Source organism: Magnolia sinica, chromosome 1 (assembly GCF_029962835.1).
Source record: "Magnolia sinica isolate HGM2019 chromosome 1, MsV1, whole genome shotgun sequence".
Classification (NCBI taxonomy): Eukaryota; Viridiplantae; Streptophyta; class Magnoliopsida; order Magnoliales; family Magnoliaceae; genus Magnolia; species Magnolia sinica.
In genome coordinates, this window is record NC_080573.1 from 140,538,715 (window position 1) to 140,562,045 (window position 23,331).

A 23,331-nucleotide genomic window follows, 5' to 3' on the forward strand; every position below is an offset into this window, starting at 1 on the left:
GGCTGAAAAATATACACAGACGACAGTCCATATGCCATTGATTAATATCCATAGATGGCTGCGATTGCTTAGTGAAAATCTTAAAAGTGTTTGTGCATGGCAAAAGTGAGATAAATCAAATTGGATGCACTTCTAAGTATGCATGAATAACATAAACTCAAAACTAACTATATCTTTTATAGAGAACGAAAGATTATTACATTTGCCCTTTCTTTCTCATTCTTCTCCGGAAGAGACCACCTTAGAATTTTTACTATATGTGCTAAGGAACCTTTCCTCGAGTGTGAAACTTTGCAGGACTTCCTAAGTTGCCTTCATGTATTTGTAGATTTGTATGCCTTTGCCGCCCACTTTTCCTTGTCATAAAGAGATCTTTTTAGGACAATCTTTGTAAGTTACTTAAATTGTAAGTAACACTCGTAATATATTTGCTTAACCACACGAGAACTTTGACTGAATCAAACTCATTCAAAATTAAATGTTTTCCCGTGTACACTAATAGATGTAAATGAGCACCCTATGTCATACTATCATAAATATATCTTTCTAGATATCTGGTTTAAAGCCTGTTGTCTAAGCCTACTATATCTCACGATCATGTTCAATCATCTAAAAACAAATATGAACCGTTGACTTTACAAAACAATGCAGAAATTGATTTGGAAATCAATTGTTTAATCAAAACGATTTATAAAACTAGTTAAGCTGGGCATATTGATCAATCATTCCACTTCCAAATATAATGCTAAATTCACAAGGGCTATAGATCCTTTGTTTGGAATCCTAATCATCATAGGAACATGATTGACTCCCCAACTCACCACAATTCACTTAAGAGACTCACATATTTGTTAATGAAAGCAATAGATTGAATTCTCACTAAGATCCTAGGTCCTTTCAAGTTAAATCTAACTTAATTCCCTAGAACCACTCAATGTGTATACATGCAGACACCTACAGGTGTGGGGGGCAATGTCCCAAGGTAGAGACTTATCATCTGCATAACAGTTAAACTATATATAGTGACCCATAGATGAAGTTATTCCGACCTATCCGCCGGCCATGACAATATAATACGTTTGCGAAGAACCAGACAAGTTAGCCTCATAATGTACTTCATGTCAAACATGTCCTACTTCAATCCCTACGAACATAGGAGCCTTGATGAAGTCTCCCAAAAAATTCATCACAATCCTACTTCATTCCAACAATCTCTCACCTACACTTCAAGTCCAATACCATACAATTCAAACTTCCATTGCTTCAGAATACTCAAAGAAATAAGTTACCATGAGTGCCAACCTTTTGACTAAGATCTCTTGATCATGCACATACTGCCAAACAAGATAATATTTCTTTAAAATATGCTTTATCATCTTATGGTTTCTAAGTTCCCTGGCCTAAATTATAACAACAATATTATCATAGTTAAGTGTAATAGGCCTATCCAACAAGCAATTCTGTAATAAACTTCCTGAGAAAAACTATCTCATTTGTTGCATCTGTAACTACAACATATTTTGCTGCTATGCTGGAATCAGCAATACACTTCAGCTTCATACTCTGAGACATTACTCCACCTCCCAAAGAGAAAGCATAACCAAAGGTAGATCAATAATCGTCTCTATTTGAATGAAAAGAAGCATAGGTTTAACCAACAATGGACTAAGTCTCCACCAGTAAAAACCAAAACACACACACACACACACACACACACACACACACATATATATATTTCCCCTGATACTTGTTAACAATACATACAACATAATATATGGCCCGTGTGCATTGCATAGCATATATCAAGCTACCAACCACAGATTGCATTTATAATTCTTTACACCTTGTCCTTTTCTTTATGGGTTTTAGGACTGGTTTTTTAAATAAGGCAACACTATACTTATAAGGCACCTCTCCTTTCTCGGAATCAAACATGGAGAACCCTTCTAAGATTTTATAGATGTAGGCTGATTAGGATAAACCCAATCAGTCTAGCATTCTTCTCTGTAAATCCATATGTGCAACACACAGTTAACTTCTCCCAAGTCTTTCATATCAAACTATTTGGAAAGCCAAACTTTTATAGACGCATGCATCTCAACATCATTACCGATCGTCAAGATATACTCTACATAGGGAATACGAAACACAGCTTGAGATATGAACACAGTTCCTCAGGATTCTATATGAAATTAAAGTCTTGATGGCCTCATCAAATCTACAATTACAGTTGCGAGATGCCTATTTCAATTCATAAACTGACTTCTGTAAGTGGCAAACTTTCATTTCCTGACCTCATGGTGTGAAGCACTTTGGCTGATTTATATATATGTCATCAACAAAGACGTCATTATGAAAAGCTGTCTTCACATCCAATTGTCAGATCTCATAGTCACAATACGCAACAAAGCCTGATAGAATCCTTACAGATTTTAGCATCGCTATTGGCAAAAAAGTCTCGTGATAATTCATCCCCTTCTTTTGTGTATCCTCTCAACAGTAGCCAAGCTTTAAAGGTTTCAACGTTTCCATCCATACCAATTTTCTTTGATAGACCCATTTACAACCAATAAGTTTGATACTCTCAGGGAGATTTACCAAGCAAGGCCGTCGATGAATAAGATCTTGATCCAGATACAATTCCAATTTGGTACGATTAAATTGAATTCGGATTGATATTTGGATCCATTGAATTGATTTCGGGACATGAAAATTGGATCCTTTTATAACCAGATCCGACTCGAATCCACCCCAATTCGATTCAATAAAGATCTGATCTGAACATCTCTCTACTGTATATAATGTTAGGACAATTTTACCCTCGTAAATTGCGTAGGGATTTGAAAAATAGTGAGGGTATTTTTATATTTAAAAGAAGAAGAAGAAGAAGAAGAAGAAAAGGATAAAAATGCATTAACAGTATATTCAGATAGAATTTGGATTTTCGAATCTTCAACAAATTCGAATTCGGATAGGCTTTTTAGGATCCATTGGATATCCAATTGAATTTCGATCTCACTTATTCTTAATCAGATCGGATTCGGAACAAATCCAGATTTGTTTCGAATCTGATCTGTTTACAGTCCTACTACTAGGGTTTACACATCATTGGTAAATGCATGGAATCAATTTCAGATTTCATTGCCTTCTTTCAGTTATCTACTTGGGTACTCATAGTAGCTTCAATGAAACACCGGATCCGAATCTGATTGAGCAGATTCCATACAGTATACCAACTGGTGCGCATGGTGTCAAATACCGAACATCTCCCACTGTTCATTGGTGGCGAGTGGGAATCCCCATGCACATCAACGAAATGTGGAATGTGCATATGATTCCAGTCTAACACCAATGGACAGTGGGAGATGCACAATGTCACATGTACCAACTGGAATGCCGGAGAGGTGATTAAATGCTAAAAGCAACATGATAGCCAACAAACATACACTGATATGAACAAACATGAGCACTGACAGAAGATTCATCGAGTTCTGTTTTGGCTTGGGTGAATCGGGGGCATTGACTGGGTTTTCGTGCTTTTCTGATGTGGATGATCTCATGCTTTTCCTTTAGAAGACTTCGTGTAGAGTTTTCATAGAGTAGCTTTAATATCACAGGAAGATAAGAAGATACAATTGATTGGTGTTTGCCTGAAATAATCTGCAATATCCCTAATCAGCAGAGTATTTTCTGCAACTTAGGAGCTTTAATAATCAAAGCTTTCCCTGTTGTTGGAGTTGCTCCTGTTGAAAAATACATAAAATCCAGCTTCAGAGAGATATCATGAGGCAAAAGAAAGAGGAGAGAAGAGAATGGCGGAAAAGACCTGCTATAAGCAGGCAACAACTCAAACACCAAGACGAATCATGGAAAAAATGGAAAATAATCAGATCATGTTTACATCTCAAGTGGGTTTTCAGTAACATGCCCTCATTAAAAGAACAGTGCATGAGGTTTTACACGATCCCAGGCCACTGCACTTGACATAACTCAGAACTTTGAATCATTCTCTTTGCATTACTGTTGGCAGTGGCCTGAGCAGAGGCTAGCTAATTCTGAAGGCTTGATTCAGCATGCCCACCAAACTGCTGCCAACCAGGTGGAACCGACCATGCAGTGTCCCATGCCCAAAAACCGAATGGTACAATCATCAGGTGGGCCATGCATGTCGTATCGTGTGTTAGAGACCTTAACTATACATTCTGTATAGATGTGTGGCCCACCTAATGATCCGATCACACCGACTTTTGGATCAAGCATCTAAAGGATGGATCCCAAATGATGCATGGCTTGTATTTGCCACTTTCGGCTTCATTTAGATTGGCGTGTGGGGACTGGCATGCAGAAATAGCAAACCTCTTGTCAAGCAACAGAGATTGATTAGAAATCCATGGCACCAGTTAAGGAACGTGTAAGTCTCTGTAATGTCATATCCTTCTATTATTGGATCTTTAAATTCACAAAATGGCATGTATCGTATTTCTATTGTGAATTATTAGATGTGATTCAGCAATAGAATTAGCTTGATTATAGTGGCTTGTTACTGACCTCCGTTACAAAAAAGGCATGGAATCCATACGGAACTCTGTTGGGTAGCTCAACAACAGCAACTGGATCCACTGACATTGTTTTCGCATCAATTACATTGACTTCAGATTTCCTGCGGTAATAAAAGTTGAAGAGAATTAATGAAGAATCATGTTCTTGTGAGTCCTCACAAAGAAAAACAAAGATGATACTTCTGCTTCAAGAAAATGGATATCATTTCTCATTATTCGTGTTATGATGTTATGCATTATAGACAGGCATACTTTTTTTTACACACACTCACACCCACCCCACACACTCTCATGCACTCACACCACAAGGGTTGCTCAAACCCGTGGCCTCGTGTTGAAACTCCAAAGAGTCTACCACTGAGGCATGGCATCAGATGCATAGATAGACAGGTATACTCGGCAATGCATATCGTTCATCAAATCTTAAGTGTGTTTGGATGCAATGTTGAATATTATTTGCCTAACAACTAGGAAATGACAAATTATAATTTCCTTAGCCTTTTCATTGGGGGTATTTGCTCGAAATAGAATGACCTAATGATCAAGATGAACTTGAAAAGACAACTGAAATCTAAGGGCTACTTCATCATTATGAATACTGGGAAACATCACTAACTTTTGTCATTTCCATGTTAGTAAACCGAATAGTGGAAATGAAAATAATAATAGTAATGGTGGTGGTAGTAGTAGTAGTAAGGAAGCAACCCTTAAATTCAATTTCGGCTTGAGGAACATGTTTATAGGGTGTGTGTAGCTAAATGAGGATGTTGAGATGGATGAGTGGCAAGGCAAGGAAGGCTACAATCAGAAATGAAAGCATTTAAGGGAACTTAGGAGTAGCATCATTATGTAGTAATATGAGGGAAAGTAGACTTGGATGATTTCATCATGTGAAATGGAGACAGAACTGCACCAGTAAGGAGTGGGATCAAGTCGAAGGCTCTAAAAAGGGCAGGGGAAGGCCCAAAAGGATGTGGGTGGAGGTAGTAAGAAAAGACTTGATGGCCTATGATTTAACTGAGGAGGATATGGTCCTTGATAGAATGGAATTGTGGAACATGAATCATGCAGCCAACCTCAAATAGTTGAGACAAGGCTCAGATGATGACGATGATGATTCCAATTCAATATCATGTGCATCTGAATGCTGTGTAGATATCCAGAAGCCATCAGGAGACAATGTATACTCCCTCACATCCAAATTCTACTAACCACCTCATGATTAGTATAGAACTGACACTTGACAATAGTAAGGCAGATCCTACGGTATAAACATTTTGAGTTTTTAACAGACAGGGAGAAACAAATGAACTTATATGGTTTAACAATAGGAAAAGGAAAAAGAAAGAAAATAAAAATCACACAATCAACTCCTAATCTTAACAGTATAATAAATGGGGACTCACCAACCTTTCTGCATTAGCAATTTCTAAGTTGGGGACACTTTTACCATTACCGCAAATGCATGCACAAATTTATATGCATATCTAGAAGTACGAAAGAATATACACACTCTTAAATGATTCATTGGTACACCATGTATATCCATAACTATTATATCAGGCCTGGTGCTTTTAACAGCTAGTTTGAGGGAAAATAGTCACCAATTGAAATGTCACAAAGAACCTGGCTTTGAAAAATCTAAGGCAGGTCACCGTGTTTTTTTTTTTTTTTTTTTGTAATTTTCATCAAAGACATGTCCAAGGGTGTTGTTAAAAGTGAGAACAGCTCGAAGTGAGACTAACAAGTTGCCAGTAGCAGTGGGTCTTTATCAGGGTTAGCAATAAGTCCTTTTTCATTTGTTATAGATGAATTAAGTGCTAGTTCCTAGGATGAGGCCACGTGGTGTGTGCTTGTGGATTATGTGGCACTGGTCCACAAGGCTAGGGAGGCAGCGAATGCTAAATTGGAGGTTTGCAGGAAGGCTCCAGAGTGGGATTAAAATTAGCAGAACCAAGACAGAGTACTTGAAATGCAACTTTAGTGAGAGCATTTATAGAGGCAACGCAAAAATTGATGGTCAAAAGATTCCTCAAAGCAATTTGTTTCGCTACCTTGGCTCTACTTTCAAAATGATGGGGAGATTGATGAGGATGTTTCCAAAATAATTAAAGCTGTGGAGATGTGCATCTGGAATAATATGTGACCACTGCATACTTAAAAAAATTTAAGGGAAATTTTATAATGATAACTATTCAACCATCTAAGCCATATTGGGCACAGTATTAGGCAGTTACAAAACAGCATAAGCAGAGTTTTGAGTGTTACAAAGATGAAGATGTGGAGCTGCCTGTGTGGGAATACGAAGGAGAGAATTAAGAACGAGGATATCTGAAGCAGCTCAGTAATAGTCCAAATAGGAGATAAAATGGGGAGCATATGGAGATGGTTTGGTCATGTGCAATGAAGAGTGGAGACAGCTCTGACAGTGGAGGTTGGCATGGATTAGGGTTGAAGGGTCAGGAAAGAGGATGACAGGATGACCAAAAACAACTTCGATTGAGGTGGTGAGAAAGGAAATGAAGATAACTTACCGAGGATAGAGCCTTAGATAGGATTTACCGGTGAAATGGGATTTGTAAAGGAAACCACAAATAACTGGGACAAGGCTTTGACCATGATGATGAGGACATTTATTAATGTCTTTCTTGACTGTGATTTGCATAATTGTTACTATCAAGTCCATCATATGCCCAAAATTCCAACAATGTGCCTTACGATCCAGGTGAGACCGTGAGAGACATATCCTAAGTTACCAATCATACCCAATGATGTATCAACATCATGGGAACATCATCATCATCATGTTCTCATGCTGTGATAACTGCCCCTAATTTATGTATGACAAACAGCTATAGGATCAGTAATGATGATGGTAATGATTATGACGAAGATGACATGACAATAACATTTCCAGTGGTGGTCATGGTGGTGAGAGGAAGAAGTAATAGTTACCCGGTGTTCTCATCATGTACAAAGAATATCAAGTATCCATCATCCTCTTCCGAAGTGATACCAGGCTTACGAGGAACAAATATCGCCTCTGAACCAAATCTTCCAGCTCCCAACTCAAAGATGCCTGGAATGTTTCCTCCAACTTCAAGCTTTGATTTCCCAACCTCTGGTTCCGCATGCAAATCAAACTTGATGATGCCTTTGACCTTTGTAATGTTGTCAAGAATGGTTCCATAGACAAACCGTTGCTTCCTGAATTTACGAAAAGATAACTAAATACATAGGACGATAATTAGAATAACTTGGTTGTTCAATGAAGCTATTGAACACCCAAAAGAGAACAAAGACACCATTGATTTAAAAAGAACGATTCTTTTGACATGCTTTAAAAATGGCTAGATACCCCAGCATCTTGATGGTGTATCTTACTGACAAAAAAGAAAAAAGAAAAAAGAAGAAGAAGAAGAAGAAGAAAGATGCAACTGTATCAAAATGGTGCACTAATTGACAAACCACTCCCCACAGGAAAGAAAAAGGTTGCTGCAAAATCTACCCACTATTGGGTACATCTAGAAACACAAAATGAACTTCCCCATTGAAAGATGTTTTGGTACTTAAATGTAAAATGTATATTATAAAAGCATTTGAATCCAAAATCTTGAAAGGATGACTTCATGAATTTCCTCTTATCAGCGATGGTGGTGATAAAAGAATGCGATGCACAATTGCAGGAATGCTTGATCATCTAGAAGACCGGTGGAACTACTATCTATAGAAATTGAAGTTAATTGGTCCTTTGGTATCGAGCTTCTTTTACAACACCGTCTACCAGAAATAAGAAGTGAGTTCTGACATTATTCCCTTCAAACAGTTTCAAAATCTAAGTTCTACCACATTGCCAACATCGAAAGGGTAAGGAATAAAGACACACCTGCCAGTGTAACTCTCATTAATCCGAGGGAAATCTACAGCAGATACTGATAGCTGCTTTTGTGAAGCAATACCAGTTTTCATGTTGAATCGCATTTCATATCTGGAACAAAAAGACAGAAAGAAAAAAAAAGTTATAAACAGCGGTGAACAAGGTTTTCAACAATAATTAACCAATGGTCAGAATTTCATACAACTCATTTTTGAAGTTTTCAAGCTTCTCTTTCACAGTTCCGCTGACCATGTCCAGATCAGGATTCTCAAGTCGACAAGTGACCAAAACAATTTCATCCTCCTCCTCCCAAGCATTAGCTAGTACAAGAAAGCAACTGACAATATTAGAAAAGACCCAAAGAACACCAAGTATTTTCCTATTTCATGAAATAACAAACAAGTTTACAAGAAAATGATACCAGTTCCATGGTAACCAAAATATTCAACAGTTCACCCTGTGCAATGGCAAAACCATGAGTATCCATGGTATTCTGGCCAAGGGCATTAAGGAGTCAATTGGTGATGCAAGCTAAATGCCAGATGACAATGGATGGTTCTCAATGACTTGATTGACCATTCTGAAAACTCCCACCAGTGAGCAAAATGTTATATTCAGCATCAGGCGTTGGAGAATAAATAAAATAAAATAAAATAAAAAACTCTTCAAGTCGAGAGAATGATATGTGCATCCATGTAACCTGAGGTTGAATGCCATGGGATTCATCAGCTTATCCAGTATCCTACATGGATCTACACTGTTGTCGTGCACTAGATCAAACATTGAAGTGTGTAGGTTCAAATCTTGATGAGTTTTGTTCATGCGACAGACAAGATGAGATTAGTGTTCCATAAGCAGAATGAGCAAGAAATATTCAGTATCGGAAACCCCAACAGAACTGTGTTCTGTTCTTGTGGCTTGATTACTTGGAAGTCCAAAAGGAATTGACAGTCTAGCAACCTAACCTTGAAGGATAATATCAAACCAATTAACCTTCTTTTGTAACCTCAACTGCGCATGTGAAATTAGTAGGCATACAGAATAGAAGGGAAATTCACCAAACCAAACATGACTACAAACTTTGTAAAAAACCAGCATCAACTATGGCTAGTGAATCCAATTTGACCGATTCACCAAGAAGAATTTGAAGAGCACTAAAAACTAGATACTATTACATCAGCATTCTTTATATTCTCCTCGGTCCATATCGGGGAATTATTGGCATTTCTCTTAAGATAAAATTGCACATGTGCACATATGCAATTGTATTGTTTCCAATAAAAGAAATTCTTTTGTTTCTTCCAATCATCAATAATTAAGCATATCCGATAAAAACATGTGTCAAGGTAATGCAGGCCAGCCAATAGAGTAAATCAGTTAAAGTGTAAAATTCAAATCACTGACAGAAAACAAACAGATCTCGACTGCGGCAAGATAGAAAAAGATGCCAAAGGTAACTGAGAGAAAAAGCAAATTCTCCTTACTAATGATCAAAATTGAAGAATGGGAGCATGCTACAAAGGACTAGAAACACAAACACATCTGGGACCCCTCAGTGCTCAGGCCAATTAACCCTGCTTGTAATGACATATAGGATTATTAAACTAAATGCACATAAGGCATAGTAAGCTTGAAATGCTTCCTGGGACATTGTTGTGGTCTGTTAAAGGAAAGAAAGAAAACTCACCGTTATGGAAGATAAAGCAATTTGGGAGCTCAAACCATCTGATTTGAAGCTCATCTTTCGCATATCGTGGGAGTACACCAAAGCGAGCTTTCTTTGTTGCATCAAATGAGAAGATTAGCTTCCCACCCTTCACCATTTCCTGAAAATAGGAGTACAGCATGCAAAGAATTATAGTTAATGTAATGGAACTAGCTTCACAACTATTGATTGCTCCAAACATTAACAAAAGGCATACATATGTAATAAAAAACTAGTCAGAAGCTAGAAGTGGTTGATGCTGTGAAAATCATCAAAGACACGTGATCAACCCCTGTACAATCTCTTTTGCAGAATAAACAGGGCACATAAGTTTCAGTAGGATAGGCAATCACGCTTGGTTCGGTACCATGACGAAAAACTCGGGGTGCTTTGGCCAATTTCATCAATGCAGATAACTTCTATGACATTGATTTACACAAATAAACTAAATTTCTCCTTACTCAAAGAACTAAATGAAAGAATGCTATATTCACCACTAAAAACCATCATTGCTACAAAAACTAACCACTTCTTGCAAGATTGAGCTGCTCCATGCTCTTGTCATACATAATTACTATTGTTATAGCAAAGAAATTGCTTGCAATCTACTGAAAAACCATGCACTCAAAGCACTTCACCCAAGATTTCTGGCCTTCAAATGTTTTTGGAAATTAGCTATTTTGAATGATGAACTTCTCATTCGTGTAACTCACAAGCGATATTCCAATAGAGATTCGGTAGTTTGACGAAACCTTCATAATAAAATCATAGACTGCTTATAGTACCTTTGGTCGGAAGTACAGAGGCAGATCCATGAAGATTGCGTAGTTTTCAGTGATGGCAAAGTCATGCATCATGACAGGTTCCGATATTGTTATTGGTACTGGATCAAGCATGACGCTATCCTTAGTAATTACTCGATAAGTAACATAAGGTGGATCATGTGAATAACCAAAGGTAAACATCTCATCTGCATCCAAAGTTATGATCAGTAAGAGTGTGTTTTCCCAGAGTACTGTTTAAGAAATAAATTTGTTCCCTAAGATGGGTTTTACCAGTAAAAGGGTCGACTTTCGGGTGAGCAGTGAAAGAATGGGACAATCTCTTGTCATAATCCAACATCCCAAGTGTTTGCAGATCACCATCTTCCAGAACTCTAAGGACATCTGCAGAATGCAATAGAGAAACTTATGATTTACTATTTGTATGGTAGCTTTGCAGGGTTGAAATGATGATTATGTGTACAGTAATTGGTAAATAGACCTCTTTTTTTTTTCACAGAATTAAATTGCCACTAGGTTTCAGTAATCCCATGTATGACACTGAACAGACTGAAATGATGATTATGTGTACAGTAATGCAGAACCACAAGCAGTGGCTATGTTTATGCAGTTCTACCCAAGTCAGAAACAGTGGTAATATCTAAACAATTTTGTACTTTTAAAAATAGAAAAAAAAAAAAAAAAGAAGAAGAAAGAAGGATCGAAAGAAAAGTAGAAGCGCTCTAGGAATAACAATAGGGTCAATCACAAGAAGACTTACAAGGCTTATCAGCTTCTGAGAGTGCCAAAAGTTTACCCCGATGATATATGAGAGCTGTATTACCTGGCATAGGGTTATAACAATCGGTTCATTTCCAGCATGTGTCATTCTTATGCTTGAAAGAAGATTATGGATGGAAGAATGCTTTGAAATTTTAATAGGTATGTAACAGGTATTCTAGGATGTTGCTGCATTGAAAGAGAAAAAAAGTGATAAACTATCATAATGGCCACAATTAATAGGCTTACCTGTCCCTGTTCCATATGAGACATCCAGGACTTTCAGTTTTGCTCGAAGAATTTGCATGTTAACCATAAAAAGTCCAAAAAATCCCTTAAGGTCACCAACCTACAGGAAAAAAATTACTGTGATTATGCGAGTTCAAAGCATAGTTCACTCAATCACAGTTAGTCAAGATGTATTATTCCCAAGTGTTTTGATTTCAGAACTGAAGAATTCCTTCCTCTATTCTGATGGTGCAAAATCATGATTTCCCACCATTGTAAACAGCAAAACAGCTGAAATAGGGAAGAGAAAGGTAGCAATATGTGACTAGAATACCTTCATAAATTTTGACCCTCCAAAGAACTCTTCTTGCTTAAGGCGTGATGTCTTTACGTAACGTGAAACATAGGTAGCTTTTCCATCTTTGATATGCATCCCATGAACCATTCTGCAACATTGCAAGGATATCATCAACATTTTTAGTTATTATACTACTTATGATCACATAATTCAAAAAGGAAAAAAGAAATGAAGGGTTTAAGAAGAGAATAAAAGGTATAAAGAGAGGAAAAACGTTCGACAGAATCTCATTGAAACAAAAATGGCACAAGAATTCATGTCTTTTTAATTGACCTTGAATCCCTATTATCCACTAGAAGACAATTCTTTGAGAAGTTTCAATCATACACATACAGCTATGAACCTGGATTTTAGCCATCAGTTAAAAATAAGCAGAAGAAAGAAAAGAAAAGAAAAGAACGAAAAACTTTTTTAGGCTTAATCTAAAGAATGTGATGAACTGATATTAACACTATCCAGTCATTTACCTTACAATATTTTACTAAATGTCATTAATTGTGTTTATGTTTGTCATGTTAATGTTTTGTGAGTTCAATCCCACATCAAATAGTTGTGAAAAGTTGGTTGGACTCCAATTTACCTACATGGGCTTTAGTCATCTAGTCTAACATCTGAGCTAGTACCAACACTTGAGAGCATTATCTGTAGCCATTTGTGTTTCTTGTTTTAGTTTTCTATATATTGTACCTGTGTAGGTTGCACGTTTGATTTTGTACATTGTGTCTTATTTGTCTCATTATGATTTCTTCAAATGCATGCCCTATGCATTGCCACTTTGTTGGATCTTTCCACATTAGAATAAAAACAATATAGTTTTTTTTTTTTTGACTTCTTCTTCTTCTTCTTCTTCTTCTTTTTTGTGTGTGTGTGTGTGCGTTGGGGGTGTTGCACATCGCCTCTGAAGCCTTTGACTATATGGTGGGCCCAACATCACCCAATCCAATTATGTTTTCATTACACATGTCAACTATCAGATGGGATGCTCGACTTGGGAGATTATTTTGTCCCAAGTCGAGCAAAATCCTCTGACATGAAGTATTTTGGACAACATTGGAACTATATTCGTAGATCTTTTCTAAGTTTACCATGCCTCAATCATCCATTATGGTATGGTTCACCCATTTGTTGTACACTATTGCAACTGGGTCATCACATACCGTTGCCACCTCTCATTCGTTAGCTCTAAGAGGATTTTGCATGTGGGTGACTTTTGATAGCATGGTGATTCTTGAGCTCTGTTATGGCGCATTGATTCTAGAAAAGAATCACATACATTGAAAGCAACAAGCTATGGTTTCAAGATCTAAAATCCCACCATGATGAGTTTGAGGGTGTTGAGAATTAGAACTCAATATTTAAATATCATTATTGTGTTTATTTTTGTTTCCAAAAAAGAATCACATAAATTGAAAGTAAATGCTCAAGTTATAGTTACAAGATCTAAATTATTACCACATTGAGGTTTGGGGGGTGTTGAGAATACGAAATCAACATTTAAGTAAATATCATTATTGTGCTTTGTCAAAGTGAGCAAGGTGCATTGTACTGTGTGGTCCTTCAGACTACCAAACAATTTCATTATTATTTTTATTATTATAAATAAGAGAGGAAAATGCTAATCTCAAAATTCTCACATCACCATGGTTACCTCCCCCCCTCTTTTCCTCTTTCTTCTTCGTCTTATTCTTCTTCTTCAAAGCCTATACTGCACCACCGCACGACAGTGGCTGCTTTCCATCACTATCGCCACACAAAGCAGCCGCTCGCCACACCTTCATCACCCTGCAATAGCAAAGCTCATTATTGCATGCTGCCGTCAACCCTGGTCGTCTTCGTCACTGTTTGCAATAGCAAAGCTAAGCCAACATCTCCCACCGTCCCTAGCAACGCTCCTACCATCTGCAAGCATCGTCCGGCCACTTCCAGCGCACTCTTCCGCCCCTTAGCAGGGCCTCACCACCTCCGTTCGTCACCAGCAACAACCCTACCCCATCTTCCCCCGTCGCCCCGGCCCCAACCACCTCCATTCGTCATCTCCTCCATTCGTAACACCACACACTACAGTGCACCTCACTCACTCCAACACTCCCCCTACACTTAGTCAATTCATACAAAAAACGTGTTCGCATTACCATGACACGGTTCATCACATACTTTGTTATGTGAGCTCCAAGAAAAGGACTTCTCTATATTGACCATGGACATTTGCAAGTACGTGCTTATGTGATGATGATTGGGTAGGTTCTACCAATGATAAGCGCTCCACCACATGCTTTTGTACATTCATTGGCGGTAATTTACTTTCTTGGAGAAGTAAAAAGTAGTCATTTGTTGCTTGCTCTACTATCAGTCCATGGGACATGCTATAAGTGCGGTCCCGTGGTTACGGTCATTTCTTTTCGAGCTGGGTGTTTTCATTACTAAGCCCGTTTCTCTTTTCTATCACAATCAAGCGGCAATTCATATCGCCTCAAATCTGATATTTCATGAGCATACTAAACATATAGAGGTTGATTGTCACTTCGTGCAGGAGAAACTATTTACTGGAGTTATCAATACTCCTCACCTTGCATTTAAGGGTCAACTCATAGACATCTTCACTAAAGTAGTTCCTGGGATACGTTTGTTTGATATTGTATTCAAGCTGGGCATGCATGACCTCTATGCTTCTGCTTGAGGGGGAGTGTTAGAGTGAAGTGTATTGTAGTGTGTGGTCCTTCGGACAACCAAACAATTTCATTATTATTTTTACTACTATAAATAAGAGAGGAGAGAGGGGGAAACCCTAATCTCAAAATTTCCACATTATCACGCTTGCGCTTGATACGTTATTGCTCTATGAACTTAGTCTCGCATTGGATAAGTATTAAGCAATGTTTTAAATTGCGGTAGCGTGATATGTAGCGCTCAGCCTTCTATAGCATGTAGCATAAATACGTAGCGTGTAGCATCATGATACTTCTATTTTTTAATTTAAAAATAGGACAAATATAATAAATAGTGGGGAAAAAAAGAAGGAATATATATATATATATATATATATATATATATATATATATATATATATATATATATATATATATATATATATATATAAATGCCTAAAAGATTATTCATTTTATCAATTATAAGCATGTTCAAACAAGTTATCAGTTAACATTTATCAAAAGTCAATCCACATATACAAGCCAAATCAAATAATTATCACATCAACAACTTTCTAAGCGAACCACTTTAATTAATAATCTCTAATTGAAACCACAAGTCACAATTATGAAAAGAAATAAAAATCTCATAGGTTAAAAGTATCAAGTACAATACAAGTGTCACATTCATCAACATTAGATACAAAGAAAACATGAAAAAAATAATAAAATAATAAAATAGTAAAAAAATACATTGCAGCTTACGCTACAAACGCTACGCGGTACGTAGATGTAGCATACGTTACGACCCTTGTAGCGTATGCTACAGGGGATTTATGCTATTTAGGACGCTACGTAGCGTATGCTACGGGCACTATTTGAAACACTGGTATTGAGTGTGGATAACAACTCCCATCTATATAGATGGCCTTAAGTCATCTTACCATTTTTTAATTATTGTTTTTCTTTTGTTTACCCCTTGTAAAAAATGAACTTAATCAAGGATATATATACTTAAATTTTAAGTAATATTTACCAACATTTGGATTGTCTCTGACCTGCATGAACAAATCATCACTTAAAAAGATATTCATGGCAAGTTCTTAGACAAGGACAAGGAAAAGGAAGGACAAAGCATTTTTAAATTTATATTGTACTTGTATTATGCATTGTTGAATTTTATGTTGAACAAAAGTGAGCAAGAAATGAACCAACACTTCACCACCAGGTACACAATGAAACAACAAAATTAATAGATGTTTTGCCACTTCCAACTCCGAGGCGGCTGCCTCACAATGTATTCGCCTACCTAACAACTAGGAGACCATGGATACTGTTAGAGTACACAGTCTTCGGTGTACATGCTTTGCAGTGTATTTAAGTGTGAGAGTGCACATATATTTAGTTGTCTTGTGGTGCACCATATCCTTGGAGATAATGGTGTTTCTTTTACATTTGATTTGCATTTATTTTAAGCTTATCTTTTGTAACAAGTGGTCTATAAAAAGAGCAGGGGGGGGTGGTTTGAAGAAAATATTTATCTTTTCTTGCTCTCCATGTCTTCCACATTATAGTCTCTTGAGTTTAACATGGTATTAGAGCCATGACACCTTTCTTCTTTCCAATCTCTATTGTTTTTCCTTCATTTTCCTTTCTCACAACCATGTCACGAAATTTTAAAGGGCCTGTGTCCCTAGCGATTTAAGGGCGTCCCTAGATCTGCCCGTGAATAAAAAGGGCCCTGTCGTGTGTCGGCAACTACTGGAAGTGCTGCCAAATCATCATCCAGTCATCAGAAATGCTGCTGGATTGTCGTACAGCCACTAGAAGTGCTGACGGAACATTCTAGGGCCACTAGAAGCGCTTTTGGAACATTCTACAGCCGCCGGAAGCTCTTCTTAAACATTTTACAGCCGCCGGAAGCGCTTCTTAAACATTTTACAGCAACCGGAAGTGCTTCTTAAACATTCTACAGCCACAGGATGTTGTCAGAATGTCCTCCAGCCACCAGAAGTGTTGTTGCATAATATAGCAGCCACTGGAAGAGAGATAAGTCCTTCGGCACCCACCAAAAGTGCCTGCAATTCAAGTCCCAGCCACCAAAGTCATTGAAAGTACAATAAGCTTCTCCTGCAGTCTCCAGAATCATCGGCAAGCTTGCCATATAGGATATGCATACCCCCGCTTGAGGGGGAGTGTTAGAGTACACAGTCTATGGTGTACATGTGTTGCAGTGCATTTGATTGTGAGAGTGCACGTATTTTCAGTGGTCTTGTGGTGCACCTAATCCTTGGAGGTAGTGGTGCATCTTTTAGATTTGATTTGCATTTATTTTGAGCTTGTCTTTTGTAACAAGTGGTCTATAAACAAGATCAAATAGAGGGAGAGAGAGATGAAGAAAATATTCTCTTCTCTTCTCTCTTTTCCTCCTCCCCCTGTCATCCAAAATGTTGTCTCTTGAGTTTAACGGATAGATCAGGAATCATCTTTATTCGTGCAATTACCAGCAGAGTTGTAAATTAAAGAGGCCTATTCAAATATATGGAATCAATGAAAAACAAAGGAAAAGAAAATTGACAAGTTGACAACAACAAAAATAAGTCGTACACTGCAAAAATCATTTCAATGTCGATTTCAAGAAATGGCCTAAAAAATATACCTCATAATCACGTATATGGATTGATGAACTTGAACCTTGGGTGAACTAACTGGAAAAATTCAAGTCTTGATGTTCAAGCAGCCCCATAGACTGTAGAAACCAATGCAGAACTATACACTTCCAATGAACTGAATGACATATGAAGTTAAACTATAAAAAATAGAACCCACTACTTACACTCTCTCCTTCTGATATACATGCCACTTCTTTCCACTTTTTGGGCAAGAATGGCACCATTTTTGGTGCTATATAGCATTAAAAGTGAGAAAAGAAGAAGTACATACATTAAAACGAGAGGGGTAAATATCAGTTACCTTCGCAATATTTGATGATTCAAATCTCTGATGTGATCTATTAACCCATTTAAGACTTTCACCAACAAAGAAGATGACCTTTCAACTGGCTAAAATCTAAAAATCAAAATTTAATGAAAAAGACCCACACAATCATAAATTCTCAAAGCTAACTTAACCTCCATCAGTAGGCACTTGAACATCCAACAAGGCCAGCATTGAGTAATCATATGTAACAGTGGAATATTTTTAAAGAGAATATACAACTAGAAACTCTGTGCAGTGAGTTTCATAACAATGAAAATCAAGCAAAAACTCCTAATTGATCATGCAAATTGATGCAGAACATGATAAATATCAAACTAGGCAGCCAAATATCATCCTTGTGGTGGAAAATGTATTAAACCACCATTGCATTTTCAGTTCTGTGAGAAAGAAGAGAAACACGCACCCATCTCCGTCAAACCTGCACATAAATTGACAGAGAACCATCACAACTGTAGGCTCAGGGAACTACTACATTCCAAAACATGATACATGAAGACTGCTATTTTCTCATGGTTAAGGCCGTGTGTGGGATACATTATGAATTGAATAGCAATAATTGGTTCAATATAGTGAAAATGGGCAAATAGCAATTACCTTCCTTAGCATCCGCATGAGCAACTCAGCTCCAAATTGTGATTACATTACTTTCAATTTGGAATCGAAAGTGAGTGGTTGCAATTTGAGGCTAGCTAATAATGAATTCTAGGGAACTTCATTACGGTTTCTTTACTTCCACCCAATTGAACTGAATTTCTGTAATTGAATTCATCTTTGAATCAAAACACAGCCCAAATCCCTCCAATGGCTGTAAATAAATTGCCACAGTAGTTCAAGGTTCAAAATGACAATTCCACTCGCAGATGGAGTTAACTATAGAACTGAGTATTAAATATACATCCATTTACAGTATCTGAAGTTTGACAGTCCTAGTGGACCAGGAAACTAAATTTGACAAGGCCAAGCTTAATTGGCATGCATGCATGTGTCATACATGTCAAGGCATATAAAATTTTGTACATAATCAATGCATAGAGAGATTTGTGGTTGCACATATTTTTAAGTGTATTATGTACATATCTTCACAGTCCAACCAGTTGATATATAGATACACCAAGGCGTATACATAGTGAAACAGTTTGGTGCACCCACACCATCTTACCACGCAGCCCACCTCCATTTGGATTAGGATAGGTGAGCCTCATCTGCACTGTTGGATAATTGGTCCTACCTAGGATCGCACGTGAGACAAAATCCACTCTGATGAGATCATCCTGACAGTCCAATCATGAGCATGTTTAAATGGACAGATGGAAAATATAGACGCTGTTCACTATCAGTGACCATAAATCCATTGATGTCATCCAGCCAGAATGAATTTTTGGCAATGGGAACCCAATATTCACTCACCTATCCAACAGTCTTGATCAGTGTTTCAAATAGCGAATGGCGTGTAATGCAATATTCGCCCCTCTGAAGCCTCAGGCGCAAGCTACATAGAGTGTGCTGTAAGCTAAAAACAACTTCTAAATTTTTAATTAAGGTTGCACTTGGATGCACCAAATATCATTATATTTCATGATATTTTTACCAAATTAAACAGATTAATCATGAAGTTTCATGATAATGCAACCAAACGCATCCTAAAATAATAGGAAAAATAAAGCAAAGATTAAATATAAAGATAAAGAAATAGCAGTGGAACTGCTTTAATACTTTTACTTATACTATTTTACTAAAATCATTGAAAACAGTAACTAATTTTTATTGAAAATAGAAATTTGTGACAAACAATTAAAAACATTAATTAAATTCAATGTTTAGAGAAAAATAACTTGTAGTGTAAGCTACACGGCATGTAATATAGGCTACGTAGGATGCAACCTATGCTAATTAGCATATAGTATAGGCTACACATGACTTAAGCTATTTTCATGAGCTACTTAACGTGAAGGCTAAGCTACGCGATTTTAGCGCAAGCTACACACTATGTAGTGTAAGCTTTTTAAAACACTGGTCTAGATTGAATCTTTGGGAACCCAATATCAAAGGGAATATTGTGTCTTTGGCTCTGGAATGGGCATTAGTAATGCTGAAATTTGTTGGTTTATCGTATACACGGTTGAATAGATATTAACAACCAGTTGTCTGGTGCACCTCGATTATCGAGTCAATGAGATCTCAACACCCGAATCGTAAGGAAATGGACAAAAGTGCACCCACGAGAACAGTTGAGTGGGAAGGGAGAAATAACTTTATTAATATCAAACTTCTTCTTACAATACTAAGAAGACTTTTTTTTTTTATAGGAGAGATAATATTAAGAAAAATCACACTTGGAGATTTTGGAATACTTACCTCATCCCCCCACCCCCCCCTGGATCCCAAATGAATTTTTTATGAGAATCCCCCAACTAAGAGACTGATTTCAAATCAATCATAGTTGATTTCAAATCAATCTAATCTACCTAAGATAGTAAAAGCCCAATAATATTAAAAGCAAATCTAGGAAATAATTCACAAAATCTTCAATCACATTTTTAAATAAGCTCCCATATCACCAATCATATCCCCTCATATCTCGCACAAATAATGAATTATAGGTTTTGATATTTAGGCCTCAAATTTATAAATAAACAGTCCAAAATCAGGATATGCTGGCCCCTAAGTAGGCTGTGTCACTATCTTATGATGGTTACTTGCTTGGGTTTGGCTTAGAGAGCCCTCTTTTTTTTTCTTTTTGACCTTTCTTTCTTTTTTTTTTATGTGGTTTGTTGTTGGCTTAGCTTTCTTTTGATCCAAGCAGGGTGGCGAGAGGATCACCCATCGCTGTTGATCCTCTTGGGCTTTTCTTTGTTTTCGAGGTTTAATGAATTCGTCATTTTTTTTTCCTAAAATAAAGTGCAGATTGATCAAAGGTAGAAGTTGTGGGGTCCACCTATCCAATACATGTGATCAAAAGACACCACCCATATCAATGGCCATAAATCCATTGGTATCATCCAGTTGGAATGATCTTTAGCCATGGAAATCCAAGATGGACCCGCCTACCCAACAGTCTAAATCAATCAAAGGTGGGGCACACCTATCCAATACAGGTGATCCACACCATAATCTGTGCCAAGGAACCGCACTTTCATGATGACTGGACAGTTTTTGGATAAGGTTGATGGGGGGCCTTACCCCTTATTCCCAGCACGTGGTGATCCGCACCATTCATCTAATTGATCCCACTATGGACGGTGTACGTGGTAAGAATCCTACTCAGTAGAGATCCTCATTATCCGTGCATGGATAAAACACTGGACCACTTTTCTAATACACACACAGTGATAATGATCTTGGTCAGTAATGTTTCTGCCGTGTTGCCCATCTGTGGTGAAACCTTCTATATGGATAACCGGGATCACCACATGGTGGGGCAGAGGGGGTGTGCCTCCCTGACATTTCTACTCTCCAATATTCCATTCATCCAACAGAGTTCCAATGAAATCTTGAGAAATTCAAGGCCAAGAGAAGAAATGTACCAGTGATATCCAGCAACCGGAGCGAACTTCGGATTTGGACCCACTCTAACAAACTCTCCATTCAAGCATTCCTGTTAAACAGAGAACAAGCATTCCTGTTAAACAGAGAACAACAACATTACATGTTTACTACCAACAACAAAGCATCTCTGGACACCAAAAAGAATACTGAAGATTTAGCCACACGCATCAGAAATTATGGAAAATGTCTCAGCTGGGTCTTAAAGTACAGAAAATCAAAGTACTCTGCTGTAATTTTAAAGCCAAATTTACTAAACAGACTTTCAAGTCGTAACTACTATGATTGTCAACCGGTAAATACTTCCTTTGATCCTATTGTGAAGTTAGGGTGCGTTTGGTTGCACCAAATATCATGAAATTTAATGATATTTCATTATTAATCAGCCTAATTTGGTGCAACCAAACCCGCCCTTAATAAAAAATAAATAAAAATAAAAATAAATAAAAAATTATTTTAAATAAAAAATTGAGGGAATGGTATAGCCCTTTTTTTTTGTTATAGCCTAAGTTCAGTAGGTATGCGATGAACTGTACATGGCCGGACATAGCCTATGAATTTTATGGATCTGATTCCAATCCAAATCATCTAATTCCAGTAGAAAAAGAGGATAGACTAAGGAATCTCGACTTCAATAGTGTGTTTCGGAATCACAACGTTGGAGTATCCAAATGAATCCAGGTAAAATAAGGATGAGAAGAATTCAGAAAAAATACAATATTAAGAGCATGAAAAGTAAAAAATAAAATCTGAGAAAATTCTTACATCTTTGATTAGCATCTCAACGTATAATTATAAATAAAATAAAATAAAAAGAGAGAAAAGAAAATTTACAAAAAATTCCCCCCCGAAAAATAAAAGATGTTTCAAAAAAAAAAAAAGCAGAATATGCATAGAAAAGTCATAAGCTTCTACTCAAGAACTCAAAACTCGGATAAAAAAGAAGATAAAACAACTAAAAAGGGGAAAGAAAAAGAACTCAAAACTCGGGAAAAAAAAAAAATTTAATTAAAAAAAAAAATTTAAAAGAAGAAGAAGATAAAACAATTAAAAAAGGGAAAGAATAAGAACTCAAAACTGAGGAATTTTCTAAAAAAATATAAAACACCTAAAAAGGACTCTCTCTCTCTCTCTCTCTCTCTCTCTCTCTCTCTCTAACTCACCGGAAGATGTCCTCTGACGATAAGATTCTTGCAGGGAGGCGTCTCCTCAAGCACCGGAGCGAAATTCCCCGCCAGGTAATGGTGCGGCTGCGACGAATTGTACATTGCCCAGACGATCAGCTTCTCCAAAGCATCCACAAACTTCGCCCCTAATCCCTTCTTCGGCCGCGGATTAACGGCCACGATTCCTTCTCCCGCATTCGCGCGCTTCTCCTCCTTCTCCTTCTTCTCCGATTCCATCTCTTCTTCTCAAAGAGAGAAACGAAAATCTCCCTTTCTGGTTACAGCGTCTGAGCTCGGCACTGGTACCAGCTTCTTCTTATTATAACCTCTCTCTCTCTCTCTCTCTCTCCGTACCCGCCAACGTAGATTATTCAGTAGCCATAGAAGCAGACGGCCGGCGTCGTTTTGCGATTCGTGCAATGCCACCTGTTTTGGTACGCGGATTAGCCACTGAAAGGTTGAGTATCTAGACTCGCTACTAAAGTGACTTCACCAAGTTCCGTGGTACCACATGAAGTATGTGTCGTATCCACATTGTCCATTCGTTTGGAGATATCAATTCAGGCCATGAGCCAAAAAATGAGTAAGATCCAAAGCTCGAATGAACCCCACCGCAGGAAACAGTGGAGAGAGTGACGCCCACCATTAAAATTTTCTAACGATCACAAAAGTTTTCGATCAAATTGAAATTTGTATTTTTCGTTATTTC

General features: G+C 37.4%; 1 protein-coding gene across 2 annotated transcripts in view; it reads right to left on the reverse strand.

Annotated features, from left to right (window-relative positions):
- The window catches only part of LOC131221260 (carotenoid 9,10(9',10')-cleavage dioxygenase-like), a 47,523-nt gene extending 24,528 nt beyond the window's left edge, over nt 1–22,995 (reverse strand). The window contains exons 1-14 of one of the 2 annotated variants that reach the window (XM_058216470.1): nt 22,620–22,991; nt 21,438–21,508; nt 18,317–18,331; nt 12,245–12,356; nt 11,932–12,031; nt 11,684–11,746; nt 11,197–11,307; nt 10,927–11,111; nt 10,124–10,262; nt 8,639–8,756; nt 8,446–8,547; nt 7,515–7,766; nt 4,549–4,660; nt 3,406–3,743 (exon numbers count right to left, since the gene is read on the reverse strand). In XM_058216470.1, the coding sequence (XP_058072453.1) occupies nt 3,714–3,743; nt 4,549–4,660; nt 7,515–7,766; nt 8,446–8,547; nt 8,639–8,756; nt 10,124–10,262; nt 10,927–11,111; nt 11,197–11,307; nt 11,684–11,746; nt 11,932–12,031; nt 12,245–12,356; nt 18,317–18,331; nt 21,438–21,508; nt 22,620–22,859 (1,650 nt within the window). In that variant the 5' untranslated portion in view covers nt 22,860–22,991 and the 3' untranslated portion in view covers nt 3,406–3,713. Of the gene's footprint in view, nt 1–3,405; nt 3,744–4,544; nt 4,661–7,514; nt 7,767–8,445; nt 8,548–8,638; nt 8,757–10,123; nt 10,263–10,926; nt 11,112–11,196; nt 11,308–11,683; nt 11,747–11,931; nt 12,032–12,244; nt 12,357–18,316; nt 18,332–21,437; nt 21,509–22,619 lie in introns of those variants that run through there. The other variant, XM_058216468.1, reaches the window with a different exon arrangement.
- Nucleotides 22,996–23,331: the final 336 nt, after the last annotated feature.